General features: G+C 48.2%; 1 protein-coding gene across 2 annotated transcripts in view; it reads left to right on the top strand.

The window, feature by feature from the left end:
* The window catches only part of usp18 (ubiquitin specific peptidase 18), a 60607-nt gene that overhangs the window by 18809 nt on the left and 17217 nt on the right, over positions 1-24581 (top strand). For both annotated transcript variants that reach the window (XM_041215480.1, XM_041215481.1), the window contains 3 exons: positions 12377-12520; positions 18171-18266; positions 18939-19115. In XM_041215480.1, coding sequence (XP_041071414.1) covers positions 12377-12520; positions 18171-18266; positions 18939-19115 — 417 coding nt within the window. The remainder of the gene's footprint in view (positions 1-12376; positions 12521-18170; positions 18267-18938; positions 19116-24581) is intronic.

Genomic DNA, 24581 nt, shown 5'->3' with positions numbered 1-24581 from the left:
TCAGGGAGTGGGAGATTTGGAGAGGGGAGGGCAGGGAGAGTGAGGGTTGGAGAGAGGGTGGGTAAGGGAGCCGGAGATTTGGAGAGAGGGTGGATCGGGTAGTGTGAGATTATGAGAGAGGGTGGGTCAGGAAATGGGAGATTTGGAGAGAGTGGAGTCAGGGAGTGGGAGGTTTGGAAAGAGGGAGTCAGTGAGAGTGAGGTTAGGAGAGAGGCTGAGTCAGGGAGTGGGAGATTTGGAGAGAGGGTGGGTCAGGGAGTGGGAGATTTGGAGAGGGGAGGGCAGGGAGAGTGAGGGTTGGAGAGAGGGTGGGTCAGGGAGTGGGAGATTTGGAGAGAGGGTGGGTCAGGGAGTGGGAGATTTGGAGAGGGGAGGGCAGGGAGAGTGAGGGTTGGAGAGAGGGTGGGTAAGGGAGCCGGAGATTTGGAGAGAGGGTGGATTGGGTAGTGTGAGATTATGAGAGAGGGTGGGTCAGGAAATGGGAGATTTGGAGAGAGGGTGAGTCAGGGAGTGGGAGGTTTGGAAAGAGGGAGTCAGTGAGAGTGAGGTTAGGAGAGAGGCTGAGTCAGGGAGTGGGAGATTTGGAGAGAGGGTGGGTCATGCAGCGGCAGATTTGGAGAGAGAGGGCGTCAGGGAGATTGAGGTCTGCAGAGAGGGTGGATCAGGGAGTGGGAGGTTTGGAGAGAGGGGGGGGTCAGAGAGTTAGAGATTTGGAGAGAGGGTTGGTCAGGGAGCGGCTGATTATGAGAGAGGGTGGGTCGGGGAGTAGGAGATTTGTAGAGAGGGTGGGTCAGGAGGTGGTGGATTTGGAGAGAAGCAGGTCAGGGTGTGGGAGATTTGGAGAGAGGGGTCAGGGAGAGTGAGGTTGGGAGAGATGGTGGGTCAGGGAGTGGGAGATTTGGAGAGATGGTGGGTCAGGGAGTGGGAGATTTGGAGAGGGGTCAGGGAGAGTGAGGTTAGGAGAGATGGTGGGTCAGGGAGTGGGAGATTTGGAGAGAGGGGGGTCAGTGAGAGTGAGTTTAGAATAGAGGGTGGGTCAGGGAATGGGAGGTTTGGAGAGTCAGGGAGTGGGAGATTTGGAGAGAGGGTGGGTTGGGGAGTGGGAGATTATGAGAGAGGGTGGGTCAGGGAGTGGTAGATTTGGAGAGAGGGGGTCAGGGAGAGTGAGGTTAGGAGAGAGGGTGAGTCAAGGAGTGGGAGATTTGGAGAAAGCTTGAGTCAGGGAGCGGGAGTTTTGGAGAGACGGTGGGTCAGGGAGTGGGAGATTTAGAGAGAGAGAGGGTGTGTCAGGGAGAGTGAGGTTAGGAGAGAGGGTGGGTCATGGAGTGGGAGATTATGAGAGTGGTTGGGTCAAGGAGTGGGAGATTTGGTGAGAGGGGGGTCAGGGAGAGTGAGGTTAGGAGAGAGGGTGGGTCAGGGAGTGGGAGATTTGGAGAGAGGGTGGGTCAGGGAGCAGGAGATTTGGAGAGAGGATGGGTCAGGGTGTGGGAGGTTTGGAGAGAGGATGGGTCAGGGAGCGGGAGATTTGGAGAGTGTGGGTCAGGAAGTGTCTGATTTGGAGAGAGGTTCGGTCAGGGAGTGGGAGGTTTGGAGATAAGGTGGGTCAGGGAGTAGCAGATTTGGAGAGAGGTGTGTCAGGGAGTTTGAGGTTTGGAGAGAGAGAGGGGGTCAGGGAGAGTGAGGCTAGGAGAGAGAGTGGGTCGGGGAGTGGGAGATTACGAGAGAGAGTGGGTCGGGGAGTGGGAGATTGAGAGAGGGTGGGTCGGGGAGTGGGAGATTTGGAGAGAGTGTGGGTCGGGGAGTGGGAGATTATGAGAGAGGGTGGGTCAGGGAGTGGGTATTTGGAGAGACGGGGGTTCAGGGAGAGTGAGGTTAGGAGAGAGGGTGGGTCAGGGAGCGGGAGGTCATGAGAGAGGATGGGTCGGGGAGTGGGAGATTTGGAGAGAGGGTGGGTCAGGGAGTGGGATATTTGGAGAGAGGGTGGGTCAGGGAGTGGGATATTTGGAGAGAGGGTGGGTCAGGGAGTGGGAGATTTGGAGAGTTAGGGAGCAGGAGATTTGGAGAGAGGGTGGGTCATGGAGTGGTAGATTTGGAGAGAGGGGGTCAGGGCGAGTGAGGTTAGGAGAGAGGGTGGGTCATGGAGTGGGAGATTTGGAGAGAGGGGGTCAGGGCGAGTGAGGTTAGGAGAGAGGGTGAGTCAGGGAGTGGTAGATTTGGAGAGAGGGGGTCAGGGCGAGTGAGGTTAGGAGAGAGGGTGAGTCAGGGAGTGGTAGATTTGGAGAGAGGGGGTCAGGGCGAGTGAGGTTAGGAGAGAGGGTGAGTCAGGGAGTGGGAGATTTGGAGAGAGGGTGAGTCAGGGAGTGGGAGATTTGGAGAGAGGGTGGGGCAGGGAGCGGGAGATTTGGAGAGAGGGTGGGTCAGGGAGTGGGAGATTTGGAGAGAGGGTGGGTCAGGGAGTGGGAGATTTGGAGAGTTAGGGAGCAGGAGATTTGGAGAGAGGGTGGGTTGGGGAGTGGGAGATTATGAGAGAGGGTGGTTCAGGGAGTGGTAGATTTGGAGAGAGGGGGTCAGGGCGAGTGAGGTTAGGAGAGAGGGTGGGTCAGGGAGTGGGAGATTTGGAGAAAGGGTGAGTCAGGGAGTGGGAGATTTGGAGAGAGGGTGAGTCAGGGAGTGGGAGATTATGAGAGAGGGTGGGTCAGGGAGTGGCAGATTATGAGAGAGGGTGGGTCAGGGAGTGGGAGATTATGAGAGAGGGTGGGTCAGGGAGTGTGAGATTATGAGAGAGGGTGGGTCAGGGAGTGTGAGATTATGAGAGAGGGTGGGTCAGGGAGTGGGAGATTATGAGAGAGGGTGAGTCAGGGAGTGGGAGATTATGGGAGAGGGTGAGTCAGGGAGTGTGAGATTATGAGAGAGGGTGGGTCAGGGAGTGTGAGATTATGAGAGAGGGTGGGTCAGGGAGTGGGAGATTATGAGAGAGGGTGAGTCAGGGAGTGGGAGATTATGAGAGAGGGTGAGTCAGGGAGTGGGAGATTATGAGAGAGGGTGAGTCAGGGAGTGGGAGATTATGAGAGAGGGTGAGTCAGGGAGTGGGACATTTGGAGTGAGAGGGGGTCAGCGAGTGGGAGATTTGGAGAGAGAGGGGATCAGGGAGAGTGAGGTGAGGAGAGAGGGTGGGTCAGGGAATGGGCGATTTGGAGAGTCAGGGAGTGGGAGATTTGGAGAAAGGGTGAGTCAGGGAGCGGGAGTTTTGGAGAGTGGGTGGGTCAGCGAGCGGGAAATTATGAGAGAGAGTTGGTCAGGGAGTGGGAGATTATGAGAGAGGGTGGGTCAGGGAGTGGGAGATTATGTGAGAGGGTGCGTCAGGGAGTGGGAGATTTGCAGAGAGGGTGGGTCAAGGAGTGGGAGACTATGAGAGAGAGTGGGTCAGGGAGTGGGAGATTTGGAGAGAGGGTGGGTCAGGGAGTGGGAGATTTGGAGAGAGGGTGGGTCAGTGAGAGTGAGGTTAGGAGAGAGGGTGGGTCAGGGAGTGGGAGATTTGGAGAGAGGGTGGGTCAGGGAGTGGGAGATTTGGAGAGAGGGTGGGTCAGGGAGTGGGAGATTTGCAGAGAGGGTGGGTCAGTGAGAGTGAGGTTAGGAGAGAGGGTGGGTCAGTGAGCGGGAGGTTTGGAGAGAGGGTGGGTCAGGGAGTGGGAGATTTGGAGAGAGGGTGGGTCAGGGAGTGGGAGATTTGGAGAGAGGGTGGGTCAGGGAGTGGGATATTTGGAGAGAGGGTGGGTCGGGGAGTGGGAGATTTGGAGAGAGGGGGTCAGTGAGAGTGAGGTTAGGAGAGAGGGTGGGTCAGGGAGTGGGAGATTTGGAGAGAGGGTGGGTCGGGGAGTGGGAGATTTGGAGAGAGGGTGGGTCAGGGAGTGGGATATTTGGAGAGAGGGTGGGGCAGGGAGTGGGAGATTTGGAGAGAGGGTGGGTCAGGGAGTGGGAGATTTGGAGAGAGGGTGGGTCAGGGAGTGGGAGATTTGGAGAGTTAGGGAGCAGGAGATTTGGAGAGAGGGGGTCAGGGCGAGTGAGGTTAGGAGAGAGGGTGAGTCAGGGAGCGGGAGTTTTGGAGAGAGAGATGGTCAGGGAGTGTGAGATTATGAGAGAGGGTGGGTCAGGGAGTGGGAGATTATGAGAGAGGGTGGGTCAGGGAGTGGGAGACTATGAGAGAGGGTGGGTCAGGGAGTGTGAGATTATGAGAGAGGGTGAGTCAGGGAGTGGGAGACTATGAGAGAGGGTGGGTCAGGGAGTGGGAGACTATGAGAGAGGGTGGGTCAGGGAGTGGGAGATTATGAGAGAGGGTGAGTCAGGGAGTGGGACATTTGGAGTGAGAGGGGGTCAGCGAGTGGGAGATTTGGAGAGAGAGGGGATCAGGGAGAGTGAGGTGAGGAGAGAGGGTGGGTCAGGGAATGGGCGATTTGGAGAGTCAGGGAGTGGGAGATTTGGAGAAAGGGTGAGTCAGGGAGCGGGAGTTTTGGAGAGTGGGTGGGTCAGCGAGCGGGAAATTATGAGAGAGAGTTGGTCAGGGAGTGGGAGATTATGAGAGAGGGTGGGTCAGGGAGTGGGAGATTTGCAGAGAGGGTGGGTCAAGGAGTGGGAGACTATGAGAGAGAGTGGGTCAGGGAGTGGGAGATTATGAGAGAGGGTGGGTCAGGGAGTGGGAGTTTTGGAGAGAGAGGGGGTCAGGGAGAGTGAGGTTAGGAGAGAGGGTGAGTACAGGGAGCGGGAGATTTGGAGAGCGGTGGGTCAGGGAGCGGGAGATTTGGAGTGAGGGTGGGTCAGTGAGCGGCAGATTTGGAGAGAGGGTGGGTCAGTGAGCGGGAGGTTTGGAGAGAGGGTGGTTCAGGGAGCTGGAGTTTTGGAGAGAGGGTTGGTCAGGGAGTGGGAGATTTGGAGAGAGGGTGGGTCAGTGAGCGGGAGGTTTGGAGAGAGGTTGGGTCAGGGAGTGGGAGATTTGGAGAGAGGGTGGGTCAGTGAGCGGCAGATTTGGAGAGAGGGTGGGTCAGGGAGAGTGAGGTTAGGAGAGAGGGTGGGTCAGGGAGCGGGAGATTTGGAGAGAGGGTGGGTCAGTGAGCGGCAGATTTGGAGAGAGGGTGGGTCAGTGAGCGGGAGGTTTGGAGAGAGGTTGGGTCAGGGAGTGGGAGATTTGGAGAGAGGGTGGGTCAGAGAGCGGGAGATTATGAGAGATTGTGGGTCAGGGAGCGGGAGATTTGGAGTGAGGGTGGGTCAGGGAGTGGGAGATTTGCAGAGAGGGTGGGTCAAGGAGTGGGAGACTATGAGAGAGAGTGGGTCAGGGAGTGGGAGATTATGAGAGAGGGTGGGTCAGGGAGTGGGAGTTTTGGAGAGAGAGGGGGTCAGGGAGAGTGAGGTTAGGAGAGAGGGTGAGTACAGGGAGCGGGAGATTTGGAGAGCGGTGGGTCAGGGAGCGGGAGATTTGGAGTGAGGGTGGGTCAGTGAGCGGCAGATTTGGAGAGAGGGTGGGTCAGTGAGCGGCAGATTTGGAGAGAGGGTGGTTCAGGGAGCTGGAGTTTTGGAGAGAGGGTTGGTCAGGGAGTGGGAGATTTGGAGAGAGGGTGGGTCAGTGAGCGGCAGATTTGGAGAGAGGGTGGGTCAGTGAGCGGGAGGTTTGGAGAGAGGGTGGGTCAGGGAGTGGGAGATTTGGAGAGAGGGTGGGGCAGGGAGCGGGAGATTTGGAGAGAGGGTGGGTCAGTGAGCGGGAGGTTTGGAGAGAGGTTGGGTCAGCGAGTGGGAGGTTTGGAGAGAGGGTGGGTCAGTGAGAGTGAGGTTAGGAGAGAGGGTGGGTCAGGGAGCGGGAGATTTGGAGAGAGGGTGGGTCAGGGAGAGTGAGGTTAGGAGAGAGGGTGGGTCAGGGAGCGGGAGATTTGGAGAGAGGGTGGGTCAGTGAGCGGCAGATTTGGAGAGAGGGTGGGTCAGTGAGCGGGAGGTTTGGAGAGAGGTTGGGTCAGGGAGTGGGAGATTTGGAGAGAGGGTGGGTCAGAGAGCGGGAGATTATGAGAGATTGTGGGTCAGGGAGCGGGAGATTTGGAGTGAGGGTGGGTCAGGGAGCGGGAGGTTTGGAGAGAGGTTGGGTCAGCGAGTGGGAGGTTTGGAGAGAGGGTGGGTCAGGGAGTGCGAGATTTGGAGAGAGGGTGGTTCAGGCAGCGGCCTTCTTGTACCGCTGCAGTCCACGTGGTATAGGTACACCCACAGTGCTGTTAGGGAGGGAGTTCCAGTATTTTGACCCAGTGACAGTGAAGGAACAGCGATATATTTCCAAGTCAGGATGGTGAGTGACTTGGAGGGGAACTTCCAGTTGGTGTTGTCCCATCTATCTGCTGCCTTTGTCTTTCTAGATGGTAGTGGTCGTGGGTTTGAAGGTGCTGTCTCAGGAGCCTTGGTGAATTCCTGCAGTGCATCTTGTAGATGGTGCACACTGCTGCTACTGTGCATTTGTGGTGGAGGGAGTGAATGTTTGTGGATGTGGTGCCAATCAAGTGGGGCTGCTTTGTCCTGGACGATGTCAAGCTTCCTGAGTGTTGTGGGAGTTGCACTCATCCAGGCAAGTGGGGAGTATTCCATCACACTCCGACCTTGTGCCTTGTAGATGGTGGACAGGCTTTGGGGAGTCAGGAGCTGAGTTACTCGTTGCACAATTCCTAGCCTCTGACCTGCTCTTGGAGCCACAGTATTTATATGGCTAGTCCAGTTCAGTTTCTGGTCAATGGTAATCCTAGGATGTTGATAGTGGGGGATTCAGTGATGGTAATGCCATTGAATATCAAGGGGCAATGATTAGATTCTCTTCTGTTGGAGATGGTCATTGCCTGACACTTGTGTGGTGCAAATGTTACTTGCCACTTGTCAGCCCAAGCCTGGATGTTGTCCAGGTCTTGCCTGCATTTGGACAAAGACTGCTTCAGTATCTGAGGGGTCGTGAATGGTACTGAACATTGTGCAATCATCAGTGAACATCCACACTTCTGACCTCATGATGGAAGGAATGTCATTGGTGAAGCAGCTGAAGAGTATACCCTTCACATTGTTGCTCCAGATGTATATGCTCTTCACATTGTTGTTCCGGACTGATGGTATAGTTTCTAAATTTGCTGAAGACACAAAGATAGGTAGGAAGGTAAGATGTGAAGAGGACATAAGGAGTCTACAAAGGGATATAGATAGATTAAGTGAGTGGGCAAAAATCTGGCAAATGGAGTATAATGTGGGAAAATGTGAAATTGTCCATTTTGGTGGGAAAAATGAAAGAGAGGCTTATTAGCTAAATGATGAAAGGTACAGAGCTCAGAAATGCAGAGGGATCTGGGTATCCTAGTGCATGAGTCACAAAAGGTTAGAACTTAGGTGCAGCAAGTAATTAGGAAAGCTAATATAATGTCATTGTTTGTTGCAAGTGGAATTGATTACAAAAGTAGACAGGTTATGCTTTAGTTATTTGACATTATATTACTCTTTTGATGTTTAGTATTCACACTATTACTCTGTTTACTCTTCACATTATTGTTTTTTCATTTGCTCTTCTTGTTATTCTGCTAATGTTTACTCTTCACATTGTTACTGTCTTTTCTCAGTATTAATCTGTCTTTTACTCTTCACATGTTTACTCTGTCTTTTCTCAATGTTAATCTGTATTTTATTCTTCACATTGTTACTCTGTCTATTACTCTTCACATTGTTACTTTGTCTTTTCTCAATATTAGTCTGTATTTTATTCTTCACATTGTTACTCCTGTCTTTTCTCAATGTTACTCTGTCTATTACTCTTCACATTGTTACTTTGTCCTTTCTCAATATTAGTCTGTATTTTATTCTTCACATTGTTACTCTGTCTTTTACTCTTTACATTTTTACTCTGCTTTTTCTCAATGTTAGTTTGTCTTTACGCTTCATATTATTACTGTTTTTTTACTCTTCACATTGTTAGTCTGTTGATATTCATTGTTCACCTAACATATCATCCCACCTCACAGCTATAATTGTTTCTTTAATCAATCTTTATCTCACCTAAAAACCCTGTAACCAGGAATGTTGAGCTGCCATTCCTGCCCTTCCTTCAGCCGGGTCTCAGTAATATTTATAATATCATTTCCCACATGTCATCCCGTGTTCTCAGCTCACCTGCTTTCTTTCCTGGACTTCCTGCATTGAAGTATATACCACTAAGCAAACTCCCTTATTGTGAATTTTCTAACCCTTGTTTCCTCTGCCGCCATCCAAACACACTTGCTATCTGCCTTCCATTTCCAATTTATTCTTCCATTTCCAATTTATTCTTCCATTTCCAATTTATTCTTCCATTTCTAATTTATTCTTCCATTTCCAATTTATTCTTCCATTTCCAATTTATTCTTCCATTTCCAATTTATTCTTCCATTTCCAATTTATTCTTCCATTTCTAATTTATTCTTCCATTTCCAATTTATTCTTCCATTTCTAATTTATTCTTCCATTTCCAATTTATTCTTCCATTTCTAATTTATTCTTTCATTTCCAATTTATTCTTCTATTTCCAATTTATTCTTCCATTTCTAATTTATTCTTCTATTTCCAATTTATTCTTCACATTACTACTCTGTTGATGTTTACACTTTACATTGTTACTCTTCACGTTGTTACTCTTATTTATTCTGCACAATATTACTTTCAACATTTATTCGTCACATTGTTACTTTAGTCAATGTTGACTCTTCATATTGTTACGATCCCCTTGTTACAAGCTTGATGATTACACTTCACATTGTTATTCTGTCAACATTTACTGTTCACCTTGTCCCTCTGCACTCCTTAGTCCCTCTCCAGCGCTGGTCATTCTGTCCGTGTTTACGCTTGATGTTGTCAATCAGTCATGCACACTACACATTGTTGCATCTAATGATGGGATATTTAACATTATTACTTTGTCATTGTGTATTCTTCACACTATTAAGTTCTCCTTGTACATGCTTTCTGATGTTGTGGATATGTAGTCATCGCATTGCTTGGGATTGTGGAGATGCTTTCCTTACATTCATACTCCATTATTGTGATGTTGATTCTTCACATTGTTGATCTTGATTTTACGTTGTTATTCTGTCAATATACATTTTCACACGACTTTAGGATGTGCATTGCTAACTTCTTTTGATTTGTAATTATACTTTTTTACTTCTGACAAAGTGTACTCTTCGCATTGTTGCTCCTGATGTGTATGCCTTTCGCATTGTTGCTCCTGATGTGTATGCCTTTCACATTGTTGCTCCTGATGTGTGTACCCTTCGCATTGTTGCTCCTGATGTGTGTACCCTTCGCATTGTTGCTCCTGACATGTGTAGCCTTCGCATTGTTTCTCCTGACATGTGTACCTTTCGCATTGTTGCTCCTGACATGTGTACCCTTCACATTGTTGCTCCTGATGTGTATGCCTTTCGCATTGTTGCTCCTGATGTGTATGCCTTTCGCATTGTTGCTCCTGATGTGTGTACCCTTCGCATTGTTGCTCCTGACATGTGTACCTTTCGCATTGTTGCTCCTGATGTGTATGCCATTCGCATTGTTGCTCCTGATGTGTATGCCTTTCGCATTGTTGCTCCTGATGTGTGTACCCTTCGCATTGTTGCTCCTGACATGTGCAGCCTTCGCATTGTTGCTCCTGACATGTGTGGCCTTCGCATTGTCATTCCTCACATGTGTACCTTTTGCATTGTTGCTCCTGACATGTGTACCCTTCACACTGTTGCTCCTGTGTATGCCCTTCGCATTGTTGCTCCTGACATGTGTACCCTTCACATTGTTGCTCCTGACGTGTGTAGCCTTCGCATTGTTGCTCCTGACATGTGTACCCTTCACATTGTTGCTCCTGTGTATGCCCTTTGCATTGTTGCTCCTGACATGTGTACCCTTCGCATTGTTGCTCCTGACATGTGTACCCTTCACATTGTTGCTCCTGATGTGTATGCCCTTCACATTGTTGCTCCTGATGTGTATGCCTTTCGCATTGTTGCTCCTGATGTGTATGCCTTTCGCATTGTTGCTCCTGATGTGTATGCCTTTCACATTGTTGCTCCTGATGTGTGTACCCTTCGCATTGTTGCTCCTGACATGTGCAGCTTTCGCATTGTTGCTCCTGACATATGTAGCCTTCGCATTGTTTCTCCTCACGTGTACCTTTCGCATTGTTGCTCCTGACATGTGTACCCTTCACACTGTTGCTCCTGTGTATGCCCTTCGCATTGTTGCTCCTGACATGTGTACCCTTCACATTGTTGCTCCTGACGTGTGTAGCCTTCGCATTGTTGCTCCTGACGTGTACCCTTCACATTGTTGCTCCTGTGTATGCCCTTCGCATTGTTGCTCCTGACATGTGTACCCTTCGCATTGTTGCTCCTGACATGTGTACCCTTCACACTATTGCTCCTGTGTATGCCCTTCGCATTGTTGCTTCTGACATGTGTACCCTTCACATTGTTGCTCCTGACACGTGTACCCTTCACATTGTTGCTCCTGTGTATGCCCTTCGCATTGTTTCTTCTCACATGTGTACCTTTCGCATTGTTGCTCCTGACATGTGTAACCTTCACACTGTTGCTCCTGTGTATGCCCTTCGCATTGTTGCTCCTGACATGTGTACCCTTCACATTGTTGCTCCTGATGTGTGTACTCTTTGCATTGTTGCTCCTGACATGTGTACCCTTCACATTGTTGCTCCTGTGTATGCCCTTCGCATTGTTGCTCCTGACATGTGTACCCTTCGCATTGTTGCTCCTGATGTGTGTACCCTTTGCATTGTTGCTCCTGACGTGTGTACTCTTTGCATTGTTGCTCCTGACGTGTGTACTCTTTGCATTGTTGCTCCTGACGTGTGTACTCTTTGCATTGTTGCTCCTGACGTGTGTACTTTTTGCATTGTTGCTCCTGACGTGTGTACTCTTTGCATTGTTGCTCCTGACATGTGTACTCTTTGCATTGTTGCTCCTGACGTGTGTACTCTTCGCATTGTTGCTCCTGACGTGTGTACCCTTCGCATTGTTGCTCCTGACGTGTGTACCCTTCGCATTGTTGCTCCTGACGTGTGTACTCTTCGCATTGTTGCTTCAGACTGATGGTATGGTTGTTAAAGTTGCTGGTGACAAAAAGATAGATAGGAAAGTAAGATATGAAGAGGACATAAGGAGGCTACAAAGGGATATAGATAGACTAGGTCATTGGGCAAAGACCTGGCAAATGGAGTATAATGTAGGCAAATGCGAAATTGTCTATTTTGGCAGGAAGAATAAAAAAGAAGCTTATTATCTAAATGGTGAGAGATTGCAGAGCTCTGAGATTCAGAGAGATCTGGGTGTCCTAGTGCATGAATCACAAAATGTTAGTATGTAGGTGTATCAAGTAATTAGGAAAGCGAATACAGTATTGTTTATTGCAAGGGGAATTGATTACAAAAACCTAACCTGTCCAACCTTTCCTCACAGGACAACTTGCCCATTCCTGGTGTTAGTCGAGTAAACCTTCTCTGAACTGCTTCTAATGCATTTACATCTTTCCTTAAATTAGTAGATCAGTACTGTACACAGTATTCCAGATGTAGTCTCACCAGTGCCCCGTACAACTAAAGCATAATCTCCCTACTTTTGTAACGAATTCGCCTCACAATAAATGATAACATTCTATTAGCTTTCCTATTTACCTACTGTACCTGCATATTAGCCTTTTCTGATTCCTGCACTAGGACATCCAGATCCCTCTGAATCTCAGAGCTCTGTTGGAGTTTAGAAGAGTAAGAGGCGACTTGGTTGAAACGATCCTGAGGGGTCTTGACAGGGTGGATGTGGAGAGGATGTTCCCTCTTGTGGGAGAATCTAGAACTAGGGATCACTGTTTAAAAATAAGGGGTCGCTCATTTAAAACAGAGATGAAGATTTTTTTTTTCTGAGGGTCATGAGTCTTTGGAACTCTCTTCCTCAAAAGGAAGCAAAGTCTTTCAATATTTTTAAGGCGGAGCTAGATAGATTTTTGATAAGGAAGAGGGCATAAGGAGGCTACAAAGGGATATGGATAGATTAAGTGAGTGGGCAAAGACCTGGCAAATATGATCAGGGAAAGGTGGGAATGCGGAGTTGAAGTGACAATCAGATCAGCCATCCCTAGTTGCCCTTGAGAAGATCTCAAGGGGGCCGAATGGCCTCCTCCTGCTCCTAATTCATATGTTCGCATTTATTGGTGCCCCTAATGTGTGGACTGTTCACATTGTTGCTCCAGATGTGTAGACTCTCCCCTCTTCACATTGCTGCCCTCTGTTCATTACCATTTGTTATGGAGTAATATCTAATTTGTCTTTATCTTGCCTCCTGGCCAGGTTAAGGAGATGAAGAGACTTTATGAGATAAAAGTGGAGCAGTTTGTGAAGTGTGACTCTGGTACAGTGACTGTGAAAGACAGCAGTTTGTTGAGCCTCCCTTTGCCGGTGCGAGAGATGGGACATGGTGGAGTGTTTAATCTGGTAGGTGGAGCTCATCATATTCCCTATATCCGGGGGGGTGTTGGGGGCAAGGTACAGGCTGCTGTTTATCCTGAAGGGAGAGGTGGCGTGGTGGGGGGTTGGGTGGGGGGGGGGGAGGGTGGTGGTGCAGGCTGGTGTTTATCTCCTGGGGTGAGGGGGCATTGAGGTAAGGTACCCTGTCCCTTTAAGAGAATACAAGAGTACTGATCATGTGATGGCATTGACGAATCACAGTACATCGCGAGCAATTGGGAACTGTAAGTCTAGCTCTGGAGGTTTCTGGGTGAGCACATATGATCTGGTCTCTGCCCCATGTCTCAATAAGCCATCACTGTTTATTCTTATATCAGTCTCTCCCCGAGCAGTTAGAGTTTGGTTGACAAGCAAACTCACCATCCCAAGACATAAATGTCGCGATGAGGATAAAAACATTGCAATACCCCTGGGTGGGAGTCCACAACATGGGTGAGCAAAGCATTGGAAAGGGCATCTGAAACCTATATTGTATAATAGGCGACAGCCGGCAATCAGAGCAGAAAGCAGTGCTGCAGTTTAACATTAAAAACCCTGCAGAATCACGATCACAGAGATCCTGCCAAAACCCGAAAGAGCACAAAATCCAGCAGAGAAAAGCCGACAGCTGCAGAGACAGAGTTAAAAAAAAAAAAGCAGCGGCTGCTCTTAAAGCAGCAATACATTTCAACTGGTAAATACATGAAAAACAGCTATGGACAGAAAATTATGAGAGACCCCAGAGAGAGGGCAACTCAGTATTAAGCCAAACACCTAAATTCGTCATCACCTGGAAAGCCTATCGGAAGTGCCGTCTCCTTGCAGTCATTCACAATACCGCAGTTCGGGTGTGTCGATCCATTCGACCCCATTACAGATGACTGTTCTCACTATGATGAACGCCTAGTGTTCTTTTTTACCACTAATGACTTCGCGGGGGAGGAGAAGAAGAGGGCGATTCTTTTGTCCTCATGCGGGAGCAAAACGTGCGGACTGGTCCGCAGCCTTACGTCCCCTAGCACCCCAGACTCAAAGTCTTTCAACGAGTTAATAAAAATTGTACAAAACCACCTGAGACCAAAGCCCTCAGTTTCTAGGCAGCGCTTCAAGTTCAATTCAAGGAACAGGATTCCAGAGGAGACAATAGCTGACTATGTGGCCATTTTAAAGGCATTAACTGAACATTGTGAATTCGGAACGTCCATTAGTGATATGTTGAGAGACCGGCTGATATACGGGATTTGAGATGAAACTATCCAAAGGCGTTTGCTCGCTGAACCTAGTCTAGACTTCAATAAGGCATTAGAATTAGCCACCGCGATGGAAAGTGATGTTAAAAATTCCGAAATTATAAAAGAGATACAAATGGCGCCGACCATCCAGTTGAGCGGGACAATCCCACAACAAAAGGTGCGAAAACTTCGGACTCCACGGAAAGGCAAGAAACGCTCCCTAGCTCCAGATCATTGAGAAAACAATGGTACTGCAGTGAAAACCCACTAAATGAATGAGAGAAATACATCCACACCTCCTGTGAGCAAACGACAACTCAAACAAGTAAAGTGCTTTTTCTGCCACTGCTATGGTCACATAATGCGGCACTGCAGAGAAAGGATAAAACAACACTATAAAGGCAGAAGGAAAAATCGTGAAATATGCCTCGTGGAAGAGCCAGAAGAAATAGAATCAGGCATCCATTCATTATATAACCTCAAAGTGGGTAGAACAGCCAATCCAAGTAGTCATTACAGTTAACGGACAACCCGTTAAGGTGGAAGTTGATACGGGAACATCGATGTCTGTCATTGGAGAGCATACAATTAGATATCTGAGTAAAGGAACCTATCCTTTGAAGTTTCGGACACAAAGCTGAGGATATACACGGGTGAAGAAATAAGATTGAAAGGGTTATGTTGAGCCTCAGTGACATATGGAGATCAATTTGAAAGGTTGCCCTTGTTAGTGGTAGCCAGAGAGGCACCCAGCTTTATAGGTCACAACTAGCTCGCAAAGATTAAATTGAAATGGGCCAAAATTTTTCAAATTACAATGAAAGACTTACGGGAATTGTTGCAAAAGTATGCCTCTGTTTTCAGTGACAAGTTAGGAAGAACTTGGGGGCTACAGGCTAGGATACATGTAGACAGCCCCTGGGTTTATAAGAGCCAGACCAGTCCCTTACACTTTGCAGGACGAGGTAGAAGCCGAGTTGGACAGACTGGAGAAATCGGGCTTCCTGCAGCCGGTGCAGTTTGCTGAGCGGGGGCAGTCCCCGTTGTACCTGTGCTAAAGCCAGACCACAGTGTACGTTTTTGCGGTGACTACAAACTATAAATAAAGTGGCCAGACTGGATAGACACCTAATACCCAGGGAGGAGGAGTTATATTCACAGTTGACAGGGGACACCGCATATTTGAAATTCGATATGAGCCATGCTTACCAGCAGATAGAGCTGGAAAGTGACTCTGGAGAATTTGTCACCATTAATACGCACTGTGGATTGTATCAATACACAAGGCTGCCCCTTTGGCGTGTCCTCTGTGTGCGCTATTTTTCAGAGGGCTATGGAAAACCTGCTTCAATGTTTACCCCATGTTGTCGTTTACTTGGATGACATTTTGGTCACTGGACTAACCAGTGAGGGGCACTTAGCAAATCTGGAGGAGGTGCTCAAACAATTTGCCCCAAGCGGGGGTAAGCTTAAAGAAGGAGAAATGTCTGTTTCAAGCCAGGGAGGTAACTTACTTGGGCCACAAGGTTGATGTGCAGGGCCTGCACCCTGTGGAAGAGAAAGTCCAGGCCATTCGTGTGGTGCCTGTACTGAGAAATACTAGAGAGCTTAAGGCCTTCTTGGGCATGTTAAACTACTGTGGCCGATTCCTCCTGAATCTTTCGACTGTCTTGGCCCCATTGTACGTAAGTCCTGGCCTACTTAAGAAGAATCAAAAATGAAGTTGGCAAACCCTGCACCAGGATGCCTTCCTGAAAGCGAAGCCACTGTTGAGATCATTGGCCCTGTGGGCCCACTTTGACCTCAAAAAGCAGTAAATTTTAACATGTGACGCATCCCCTGTTCTTTCACATCGGATGGTGGGTGGATCGAGAGGCCTATTGGTTATACACCTCGCACACTCAGGGTCACAGAGCGACAATGTTCCCAAATTGAAAAAAGCGGGATTATCTATTGTGTTTGGCATCTGTAAATTTCACCAATATCTCCACGGTCACCATTTCCATATCATCTCTGATCATAAGCCCGTGCTGGGATTACTTGGGGAAGACAAGTCGATACCCCCCCTTCCACCGGCTCGCACACAGAGATGGGTGCTCATATTAGCTGCCTATGAATACACTTTAGTTCATCGATCAGCTCCTCAAATCGCACATGCCAACACACTAAGCTGCCTTCCCCTGCCAGCCAACAACAGGGAATCCCCAATTCCCCAGGAATTCATCTTAGTGCTAAATTTTCTGGATTCCTCCCTTGTTCAAACCAGACAAATTCAGGAATGGACAAGCCAGGACCCACTACTGTCAAATGTCTATGAATAGGTCTGGTGGATCAGACTGCGAGGAGATGAAACCCTATTATGATCACAAGTATGAACTATCCTGTCAGGACTGCATATTGCTCTGGGGAGCAAGGGTTGTCGTGCCCCCGAGGGGGTGAAGGCTGTTATTAGCCGAGCTACATAGTGCCCACCCGGGCATTAGCAGAATGAGGCTGGTTGCTCATAGCTATTTGTGGTGGCCTGGAATGGACACAGACATTGAAACTCTGGTCAAGAGCTGTCCTCAATGCCAGTAGGTACAAAAGCTACTCCCTCCCCCCAGCTCCCCACAGCTCCATTGCACCCGTGGGAATGGTCGGGTTGGCCATGGGTGCACCTCCACATCAATTACATGGGACCCTTCTTGAGCCTTTTGCTGATTGACTCTCATTCCAAATGGATGGACATTTATGAAGTCCGATCACCCACGTCGGCTGCTACTGTAGATCGGTTGCGGCAGAGCTTTGCTATACATGGGTTGCCAGAGGTCCTTGTTTCCAACAACATTTACCAGTGCGGAGGTGCAGAGTTCAAGTTCATAACCCTGAACGCCATTACCCACATCACCCACCTTCCCCTTACCACCCAGTGTCCAATGGCATGGCTGAGCGGGCTGTCCAAATGTTTAAGTCCGGGATGAGAAAGGTGGAAGGGGATTCCATCAGTACGAGATTGTCCTGGTTCTTATTCGCATACTAGACCACACCTCACACAACGACTGGCATTGCCCAGGCAGAACTCCTCATGAAGAGACATCTCTGCACCCACCTGACTCTGATCCGGCCGAATTTAGAGGGGAGGGTGGAGAAAAGCCAAGAGGCGCAGAAGACCAGGCAGGATGGACATGGGCACAAAAGAACTTTCGCAGTAGGAGATGCGGTCCTCAAAAAAAAACTTTGGTGACGGGCCAAATTGGTTGTTCGGCAAGGTCAGCGCTATAACTGGACCCCTCTCCTATAGTATATTGGTCAATGGCCGAGTAATTCAATGACTCGTGGATCATCCTCGCCCGAGAACGCTAATCCCACAAGGTGAAATGCAGTCATTTCCTATCTGTGAGTCAGCTCTGCAGGTAGAGGGAAGGTCACATGGCCTGGTGGGGCCTGGGGAGCCCGAGGAGTCGGAGAGTCCAACCTGCCAGTGCCCACAGAGGAATCTCGTGGGCAACTGCCCCTGAAAAGGAGAACTCGGAAACACCAGCCGAGGTTGTTGGGCTACAACGCTCAACCCATCAGAGAAGGCCTCCTGAGAGACTTGACCTGTGAACAATTATTGTGTAAATAGTTAATGTGTTTTAAGCTTGTTAGCTGTACTTTTAAGTAAAGGGGGAGGGATGTAGTAAAGTGAGGTACCCTGTCCCTTTAAGAGAATGCAAGAGTACTGATCATGTGACAGCACTGACAAATCACAATACAAGTGGGAACTGTAAGTCTAGTTCTGGAGGTTTCTGAATGAGCACGTATGATCTGGTCTCTGCCCCATGTCTCAACAAACCATCACTGTTTATTCTAACATCAGTTTCCCCCTGTTATGGATTGCAAGCAGCAGTTGAGGAGAACATAGGAAGATGTGCAGTTAGAGTTTGGCTGACAAGCGAATTCACCAATCCAAGACATAAAAAGGTACAGGCAGGTATTTATCTCACAGGGGTTGGGGGGGGTGGGTACAAGCTGGTGCTTATCTCCCAGGGGGTGGAGGGTACAGGCTGGTGTTTAATTCCCAGGGGGTGGGGGGGTACAGGCTGTTGTTGATCCTGTGTGGGGGGTCACTGGTAGAGGCTGTTGTTGACCCTGTGTGGGGGGTGGGAGCCAGTACAGGCTGTTTTTGATTCTGTGTGGGGGTGGGGGGCCAGTACAGGCTGTTGTTGATCCTGGGGGGGTGGGAGCCGTTACAGGCTGTTGTTGACCCTGGGCGGGGTGGGGGGGGGGGGTTGCGTTACAGGCTGTTGTTGACCCTGTGTGGGGGATGGGGGGCCAGTACAGGCTGTTGTTGATCCTGGGGGGGTGGTTGTTTATCCCAGGCGGTGCAGGGACAGGATGAGGTGGAATTTGGTGTTTTTGATGGTATCTGCTCTTTACCCTTTTAGGAAGACGCTTTGAAGGAGTTTTTTAATCCCCGGGAGCTGACCAGAAATGACCAGTGTTTCTGCCCTGATTTTCAAAGGGAAAAACCAGCAGTGCAGGTACGACAGCAACATCATGCATTTATGTAGCACCTTTAAGATGGTAAAATATTCCAATGTACTGCACAGGAGCATTAGAAAACTACCAATGACTGTGAGCCACAAAAAGAGAATGTTTGACCAAAAGCGTGGTCTAAGAGCCAGGTGTTAAGGAGTGTCCTGAAGGAGAAATGTAAAGTGGAGAGATTTCGGGAGGTAATTCTACAGCTTGGAACCCAGGCAGCTGATGCCACTGTCACCAGTAAAATCAGGGACGGTCAAGAGGCCAGAGTGAAAGGATTGTAGATATATCAGAATGGTGGGACTGGAGAAGATTACAGATATAGGGAGGTGGAGGGAGTTAAAAACCACTGTGTCTCCTGTCAACACAAGGTGGTCACTGATACCCTTCAATGACCCCATACTTGTTTGTGTGTTTGTTTGTTTGTTTGTTTGTGTGTGTGTTTGTGTGTGTGTGTGTGTGCGTGTGTTTGTGTTTGTGTGTGTGCGCATGTGTTTGTGTGTGTGCGCGTGTGTTTGTTTGTGTGTGTGTGCGCGTGTGTTTGTTTGTGTGTGTTTGTTTGTGTGTGTGTTTGCTTTCTTGCAGTAATCTCTGTTTTACTGCTACATACAGAATCTGGGCCCCTCACAGATACAACAATCTTAATCCAAACCTTTGTCTGTTGTTTCCAGGGTTTCAAGCTTGTCTCAGTCCCTGAAATTCTGAACCTGCACCTGAATCGATTCTCTGTTCCAATCTCACCTGGTGGTATGATTAAGAAAATCTACAGCTCAGTGGCATTTCCTGAAAATCTGAACCTTGACCATCTTCCGATCTCAGAAAAGAGCCAGGAAGCTGGAAATGGCCAGGTGAGCTGACTGTATTCTGCACTGGAATCTGTGTAAAACATCTAGCCGGGTGAGCTGACATTAGACTCCTTGAGAATCTCTGTAAGACACCTGGCCAGGTGAGCAGACATAATACCACACTGGAATCTGTGTAAAACACCTGGTCAGGTGAGCTGACAGTATACAGCACTGGAATGTATGTAAAACACCTGGCCATGTGAACTGACAGTATACAGCACTGGAATGTGTGTAAAACACCTGGCCAGGTGAGCAGTCATTAGACTCCTCAAGAATCTCTGTAAACACCTAGCCAAGTGAGCTGACAGTATACTGCACCAGAATCTGTGTAAAACACCTGGACAGGTGAGCTGACTGTATACGACACCAGAAAAGGTGTAATACACCTGGCCAGGTGATTAGACGTTAGACTCCTCGAGAATCTCTGTAAAACACCTGGCCAGGTGAGCTGACAGTATACTGCACCGGAATCTGTGTAAAACACCTGGCTAGGCGAGCTGACAGTATATTACATTGGAATCTGTGTAAAATACCGGGCCAGTTGATCAGACAATATGCTGCACCAGAATCAGTGTAAGACACCTGGCCAGGTGAGCTGACATTATACTGCATGGAATCTGTGTAAAATACCTGGCCAGGTGAGCTGACAGTATATCACACCAGAATCTGTATACAACACCTGGCAAGGTGATCTCACAGTATATGCATGGAATCTGTGTAAAAAACCTGGCCAGGTGAGCTGACAGTATACCACACCAGAATCTGTATACAACACCTGGCCAGGTGAGCTGACAGTATACCACACCAGAATCTGTATACAACACCTGGCCAGGTGAGCTGACTGTATGCTACAATGGAATCTGTGTTAAACACCTGGCCAGGTGAGCTGACTGTATACTGCACCAGAATCTGTGTAAAATATCTAGCCAGGTGAGCAGACTGTATGCTACAATGGAGTCTATGTAAAATACCTGGCTGGGTGAGCTGACTGTATACTGCACTGGGATCTGTATAAAACACCTGGCCAGGGTAACAGATTTTATACTACACCAGAATCTGTGTAACATAGAAACATAGAAAATAGGAGCAGGAGTAGGCCATTTGGCCCTTCGAGCCTGCTCCACCATTCATCATGATCATGATTGATCATCCAACTCAATAGCTTGCTCCCGCTATCATCCCATACCCTTTGATCCCTTTCGCCCCAAAAGCTATATCTAACTCCTTCTTGAATACATACAATGTTTTGGCTTCAACTACTTTCTGTGGTAACAAATTCCACAGGCTCACCACTCTCTGGGTGAAGAAATTTCTCCTCATCTCAGTCATAAATGGCCTACCCTGTACCCTCAGACTGTGACTCCTGGTTCTGGACTCCCCCACCATCGGGAACATCCTTTCTGCACCTACTCTGTCTAGTCCTGTTAGAATTTTAAAAGTTTCTATGAGATCCCTCCTGAGTCTTCTGAACTCCAGCGAACATAATCCTAACCGACTCAATCTCCCCTCACATGTCAGTCCCGCCAACCTAGGAATCAGTCTGGTAAACCTTCGCTACACTCCCTCTATAGCAAGAACATCCTTTCTCAGATAAGGAGACCAAAACTGCACACAATATTCCAGGTGTGGTCTCACCAAGGCCCTGTACAATTGCAACAAGACATCCCTGCACCTGTACTCGAATCCTCTGACTATGAAGGCCAACATATCATTTGCCTTCTTTACAGCCTGCTGCACCTGCATGCTTACCTTATGCGAATGGTGTACAAGGACACCCAGGTCTTGTTGCACATTCCCCTCTCTCAATTTATAGCCATTCAGATAATAATCTGCCTTCCTGTTTTTGCTACCAAAGTGGATAACCTCACGTTTATCCACATTATATTGCATCTGCCATGCCTTTGCCCACTCACTCAGCTTGTCCAAATCACACTGAAGCATCTCTGCATCCTCCTCACAGCTCACCCTCCCACCCAGCTTTGTGTCATCTGCACATTTGGAGATATTACATTTAGTTCCCTCATCTAAATCATTAATATATATTGTGAATAACTGGGGTCCCAGCACCGATCCCTGCGGCACCCCACTAGTCACTGTCTGCCATTCAGAAAAAGACCCGTTTATTTCTACTCTTTGTTTCCTGTCTGCCAACCAGTTTTCTATCCACCTCAATACACTACCCCCAATCCCATGCGCTTTAGTTTTACACGCTAATCTCTTATGTGGGACTTTGTTGAAACCCTTCTGAAAATCCAAACAAACCACATCCACTGGCTCCCCCTCATCCACTCTACTAGTTACATCCTCAAAAAGTTCCAGTAGATTTGTCAAGCATGATTTCCCTTTCATAAATCCATGCTGACTCTGTCTGATTCTGCCACTGTTTTCCACGTGCTCAGCTATTAAATCTTTTATAATGGACTCTAGAATTTTCCCCACCACCGACGTCAGGCTGACTGGTCTATAATTCCCTGTTTTCTCTCTGCCTCCCTTTTTAAATAGTGGGGTTATATTAGCTACCTTCCAATCTGTAGGAACTGTTCCAGAGTCTATAGAATCTTGGAAGATGACCACCAATGCTTCCACTATTCCTAGGGCCACTTCCTTAAGTACTCTGGGATGCAGATTATCAGACCCTGGGGATTTATCAGCCTTCAATCCCATCAATTTCCCCAACACCATTTCCCTACTAATACTGATTTCTTTCAGTTCCTCCCTCTCACTAAAGTCTGTGTTCCCCAACATTTCTGGTATGTTATTTGTGTCCTCCTTTGTGAAGACAGAACCAAAGTATGTATTTAGTTGGCGAGCCATTTCTTTGTTCCCCATTTTAAATTCCCCTGTTTCTGACTGTAAGAGACCTACATTTGCCTTCAGCAATCTTCTTCTCTTCACATAGCTATCGAAACTTTTACAGTCAGTTTTTATGTTCCCTGCAAGCTTACTCTCATACTCTATTTCCCCCTTCTTAATCAATCCCTTGGTCCTCCTTTGCTGAATTCTAAACTGCTCCCAATCCTCAGGTCTGTTGTTTTTTTCTGGCCAATTCCTTGCATCTAATACTATCTCTAATTTCTCTTGTAAGCCATGGTTTGGCCACCTTTCCTGTTTTACTTTTGTGCCAGACAGGAATAAACAATTGTTGCAGTTCACTCATGCACCCTTTGAATGTTTGCCATTGCCTATCCACCATCACCCCTTTAAGTAACATTTCCCATTCCATCATAGCCAACTCGCGCCTCATACCATCGTAGTTTCCTTTATTAAGATTCAGGACCCTAGTCTCAGAATCAACTACATCACTCTCCATCTTGATGAAGAATTCTATCATATTATTGTCACTTAACCCCAAGGGGCCTCGCACAACTAGATTACCAATTATCCCTTTCTCATTACACAATATCTAGCCGAGGATGGCCTGTTCTCTCATTGGTTCCTCAACGTCTTGGTCCAGAAAACCATCCCATATACACTCCAGGAATTCCTCCTCTACAGTATTGTTACTAATTTGATTTGCCCAATCTATATGCAGATTAAAGTTACCCATAATTACAGATGTTCCTTTATTACGTGTCTCTAATCTCCTGTTTAATGCCATTCCCAATATTACCACTACAGTTTGGGGGTCTATATACAACCCCACATCCTTGGAGCTAATATCTTTCCTCACTATTGTGTTAATTTCCCCATTAACCAGCAATGCAACTCCACCGCCTTTTCCTTTTTGTCTGTCCTTCCTAAATACTGAATACCCCTGGATGTTCAGTTCCCATCCCTGGTCACCCTGCAGCCATGTCTCCGTAATCCCGACTATATCATACTTGTTTACATCTATCTGTGCGGTTAATTCATCCACTTCATTGTGAATGCTCCTCGTGTTAAGGCACAAAGCCTTAAGTCTTGTCTTTTTAACATTACTTGTCCCGTTCCCACTATTTTTCACTGAGACTCTGTTTGATTCAGGCCCTTGATTTCTCTGACTATCACTTTTCTTATTCCGCTTTCTGTCTTTTGTTCTTGTCCTTGATTCTCCTTACTCTGACTCCTTGCATAGATTCCCATCCCCCTGCCATTTTAGTTTAAACCCTCCCCAACCACTCTAGCAAATGTTCCCCCTAGGACATCAGTCCCGGTCCTGCCCAGGTGTAACCCATCCAGGTTGTACTGGCCCCACCTCCCCCAGAACCAGTCCCAATGTCCCAGGAATCTGAAACCCTCCCCCTCACACCACCTCTTCAGCCATGTACTCATCCGATATATCCTGCTATTTCTACTCTGACTAGAGTAGAAACACCTGGCCAGGTGAGCTGACTGTATATTACACCAGAATCTGTGTAAAACACCTGGCCAGGTGAGCTGACAGTATACTGCACCAGAATCTACATAAAATACCTGGCCAGGTGACTGAATGTATTCTGCACTGGAATTTGTGTAAAATGCCTGGCCAAGTTAGCTGATAATATACTACACCGAAATGTGCGTAAAACACCTGGCCAGGTGAGCAGACAGTACACTACAGCGGAATCTGTGTAAAACACCTGGCCAGTTGAGCTGACTGTATGCTACAGCGGAATCTGTATAAAACCCTTGGCCAGGTGAGCTGACTGTATGCTACAGCGGAATCTGTATAAAACACTTGGCCAGGTGAGCAGACAGTATACTACACTGGAATCTGTGTAAAACACCTGGCCAGGTGAGATGACTGTATTCAACACTGGAATCTGTGTAAAACACCTGTCCAGGTGAGCTGACTGTATTCAACACCGGAATCAGTGTAAAACACCTGGCCAGGTGAGCGGACTGTATACTACAGCGGAATCTGTATAAAACACCTGGCCAGGTGAGCGGACTGTATACCACAGCGGAATCTGTATAAAACACTTGGCCAGGTGAGCTGATGGTTTATGGCACCAGAATCTGTGTAAAACACCTGGCCAGGTGAGCTGACAGTATACTGCATCGGAATCTCAGTAAAACACCTGGCCAGGTGAGGCGAGGGGCCTTGGTCAGTGAGGGCGAGGGGCCTTGGTCAGTGAGGGCGAGGGGCCTGAGTCAGTGAGAGCGAGGGGCCTGAGTCAGTGAGGGTGAGCGGCCTGGGTCAGTGAGGGGCCTGGTTCAGTGATGGTGAGGGGCCTGGTTCAGTGATGGTGAGGGGCCTGGATCTGTGCCGGCAAGGGGTCTGTGTCCTCTTGACAACTTATTTTCCAGCTTTTCTTGGTGCCATCAGCAGATTTAGCAACCATGTGTATGCTCCCTTCATCCAAGTCATTGATGTATATTGTAAATTGTTGATGCCAAGAACTGTGGTACTCCACTTGTTACAGCTCGCCAACCCAAGAATGACCCAGTTACACCTACTCTCTGCTTCCTATTAACTAAGCAACCCTCTAACCATGCTAATATGTTACCCTCTACACCATGAACTCTAGTTTTGTGTAGTTGCCTAAATCTATCTACAGGTTCCCCTTT

The sequence above is a fragment of the Carcharodon carcharias genome, chromosome 21, assembly GCF_017639515.1.
Source record: "Carcharodon carcharias isolate sCarCar2 chromosome 21, sCarCar2.pri, whole genome shotgun sequence".
NCBI classification, from domain to species: Eukaryota; Metazoa; Chordata; class Chondrichthyes; order Lamniformes; family Lamnidae; genus Carcharodon; species Carcharodon carcharias.
Note: the sequence above shows the minus strand (reverse complement) of the source record. Positions and strands in the feature narration are given on the sequence as shown.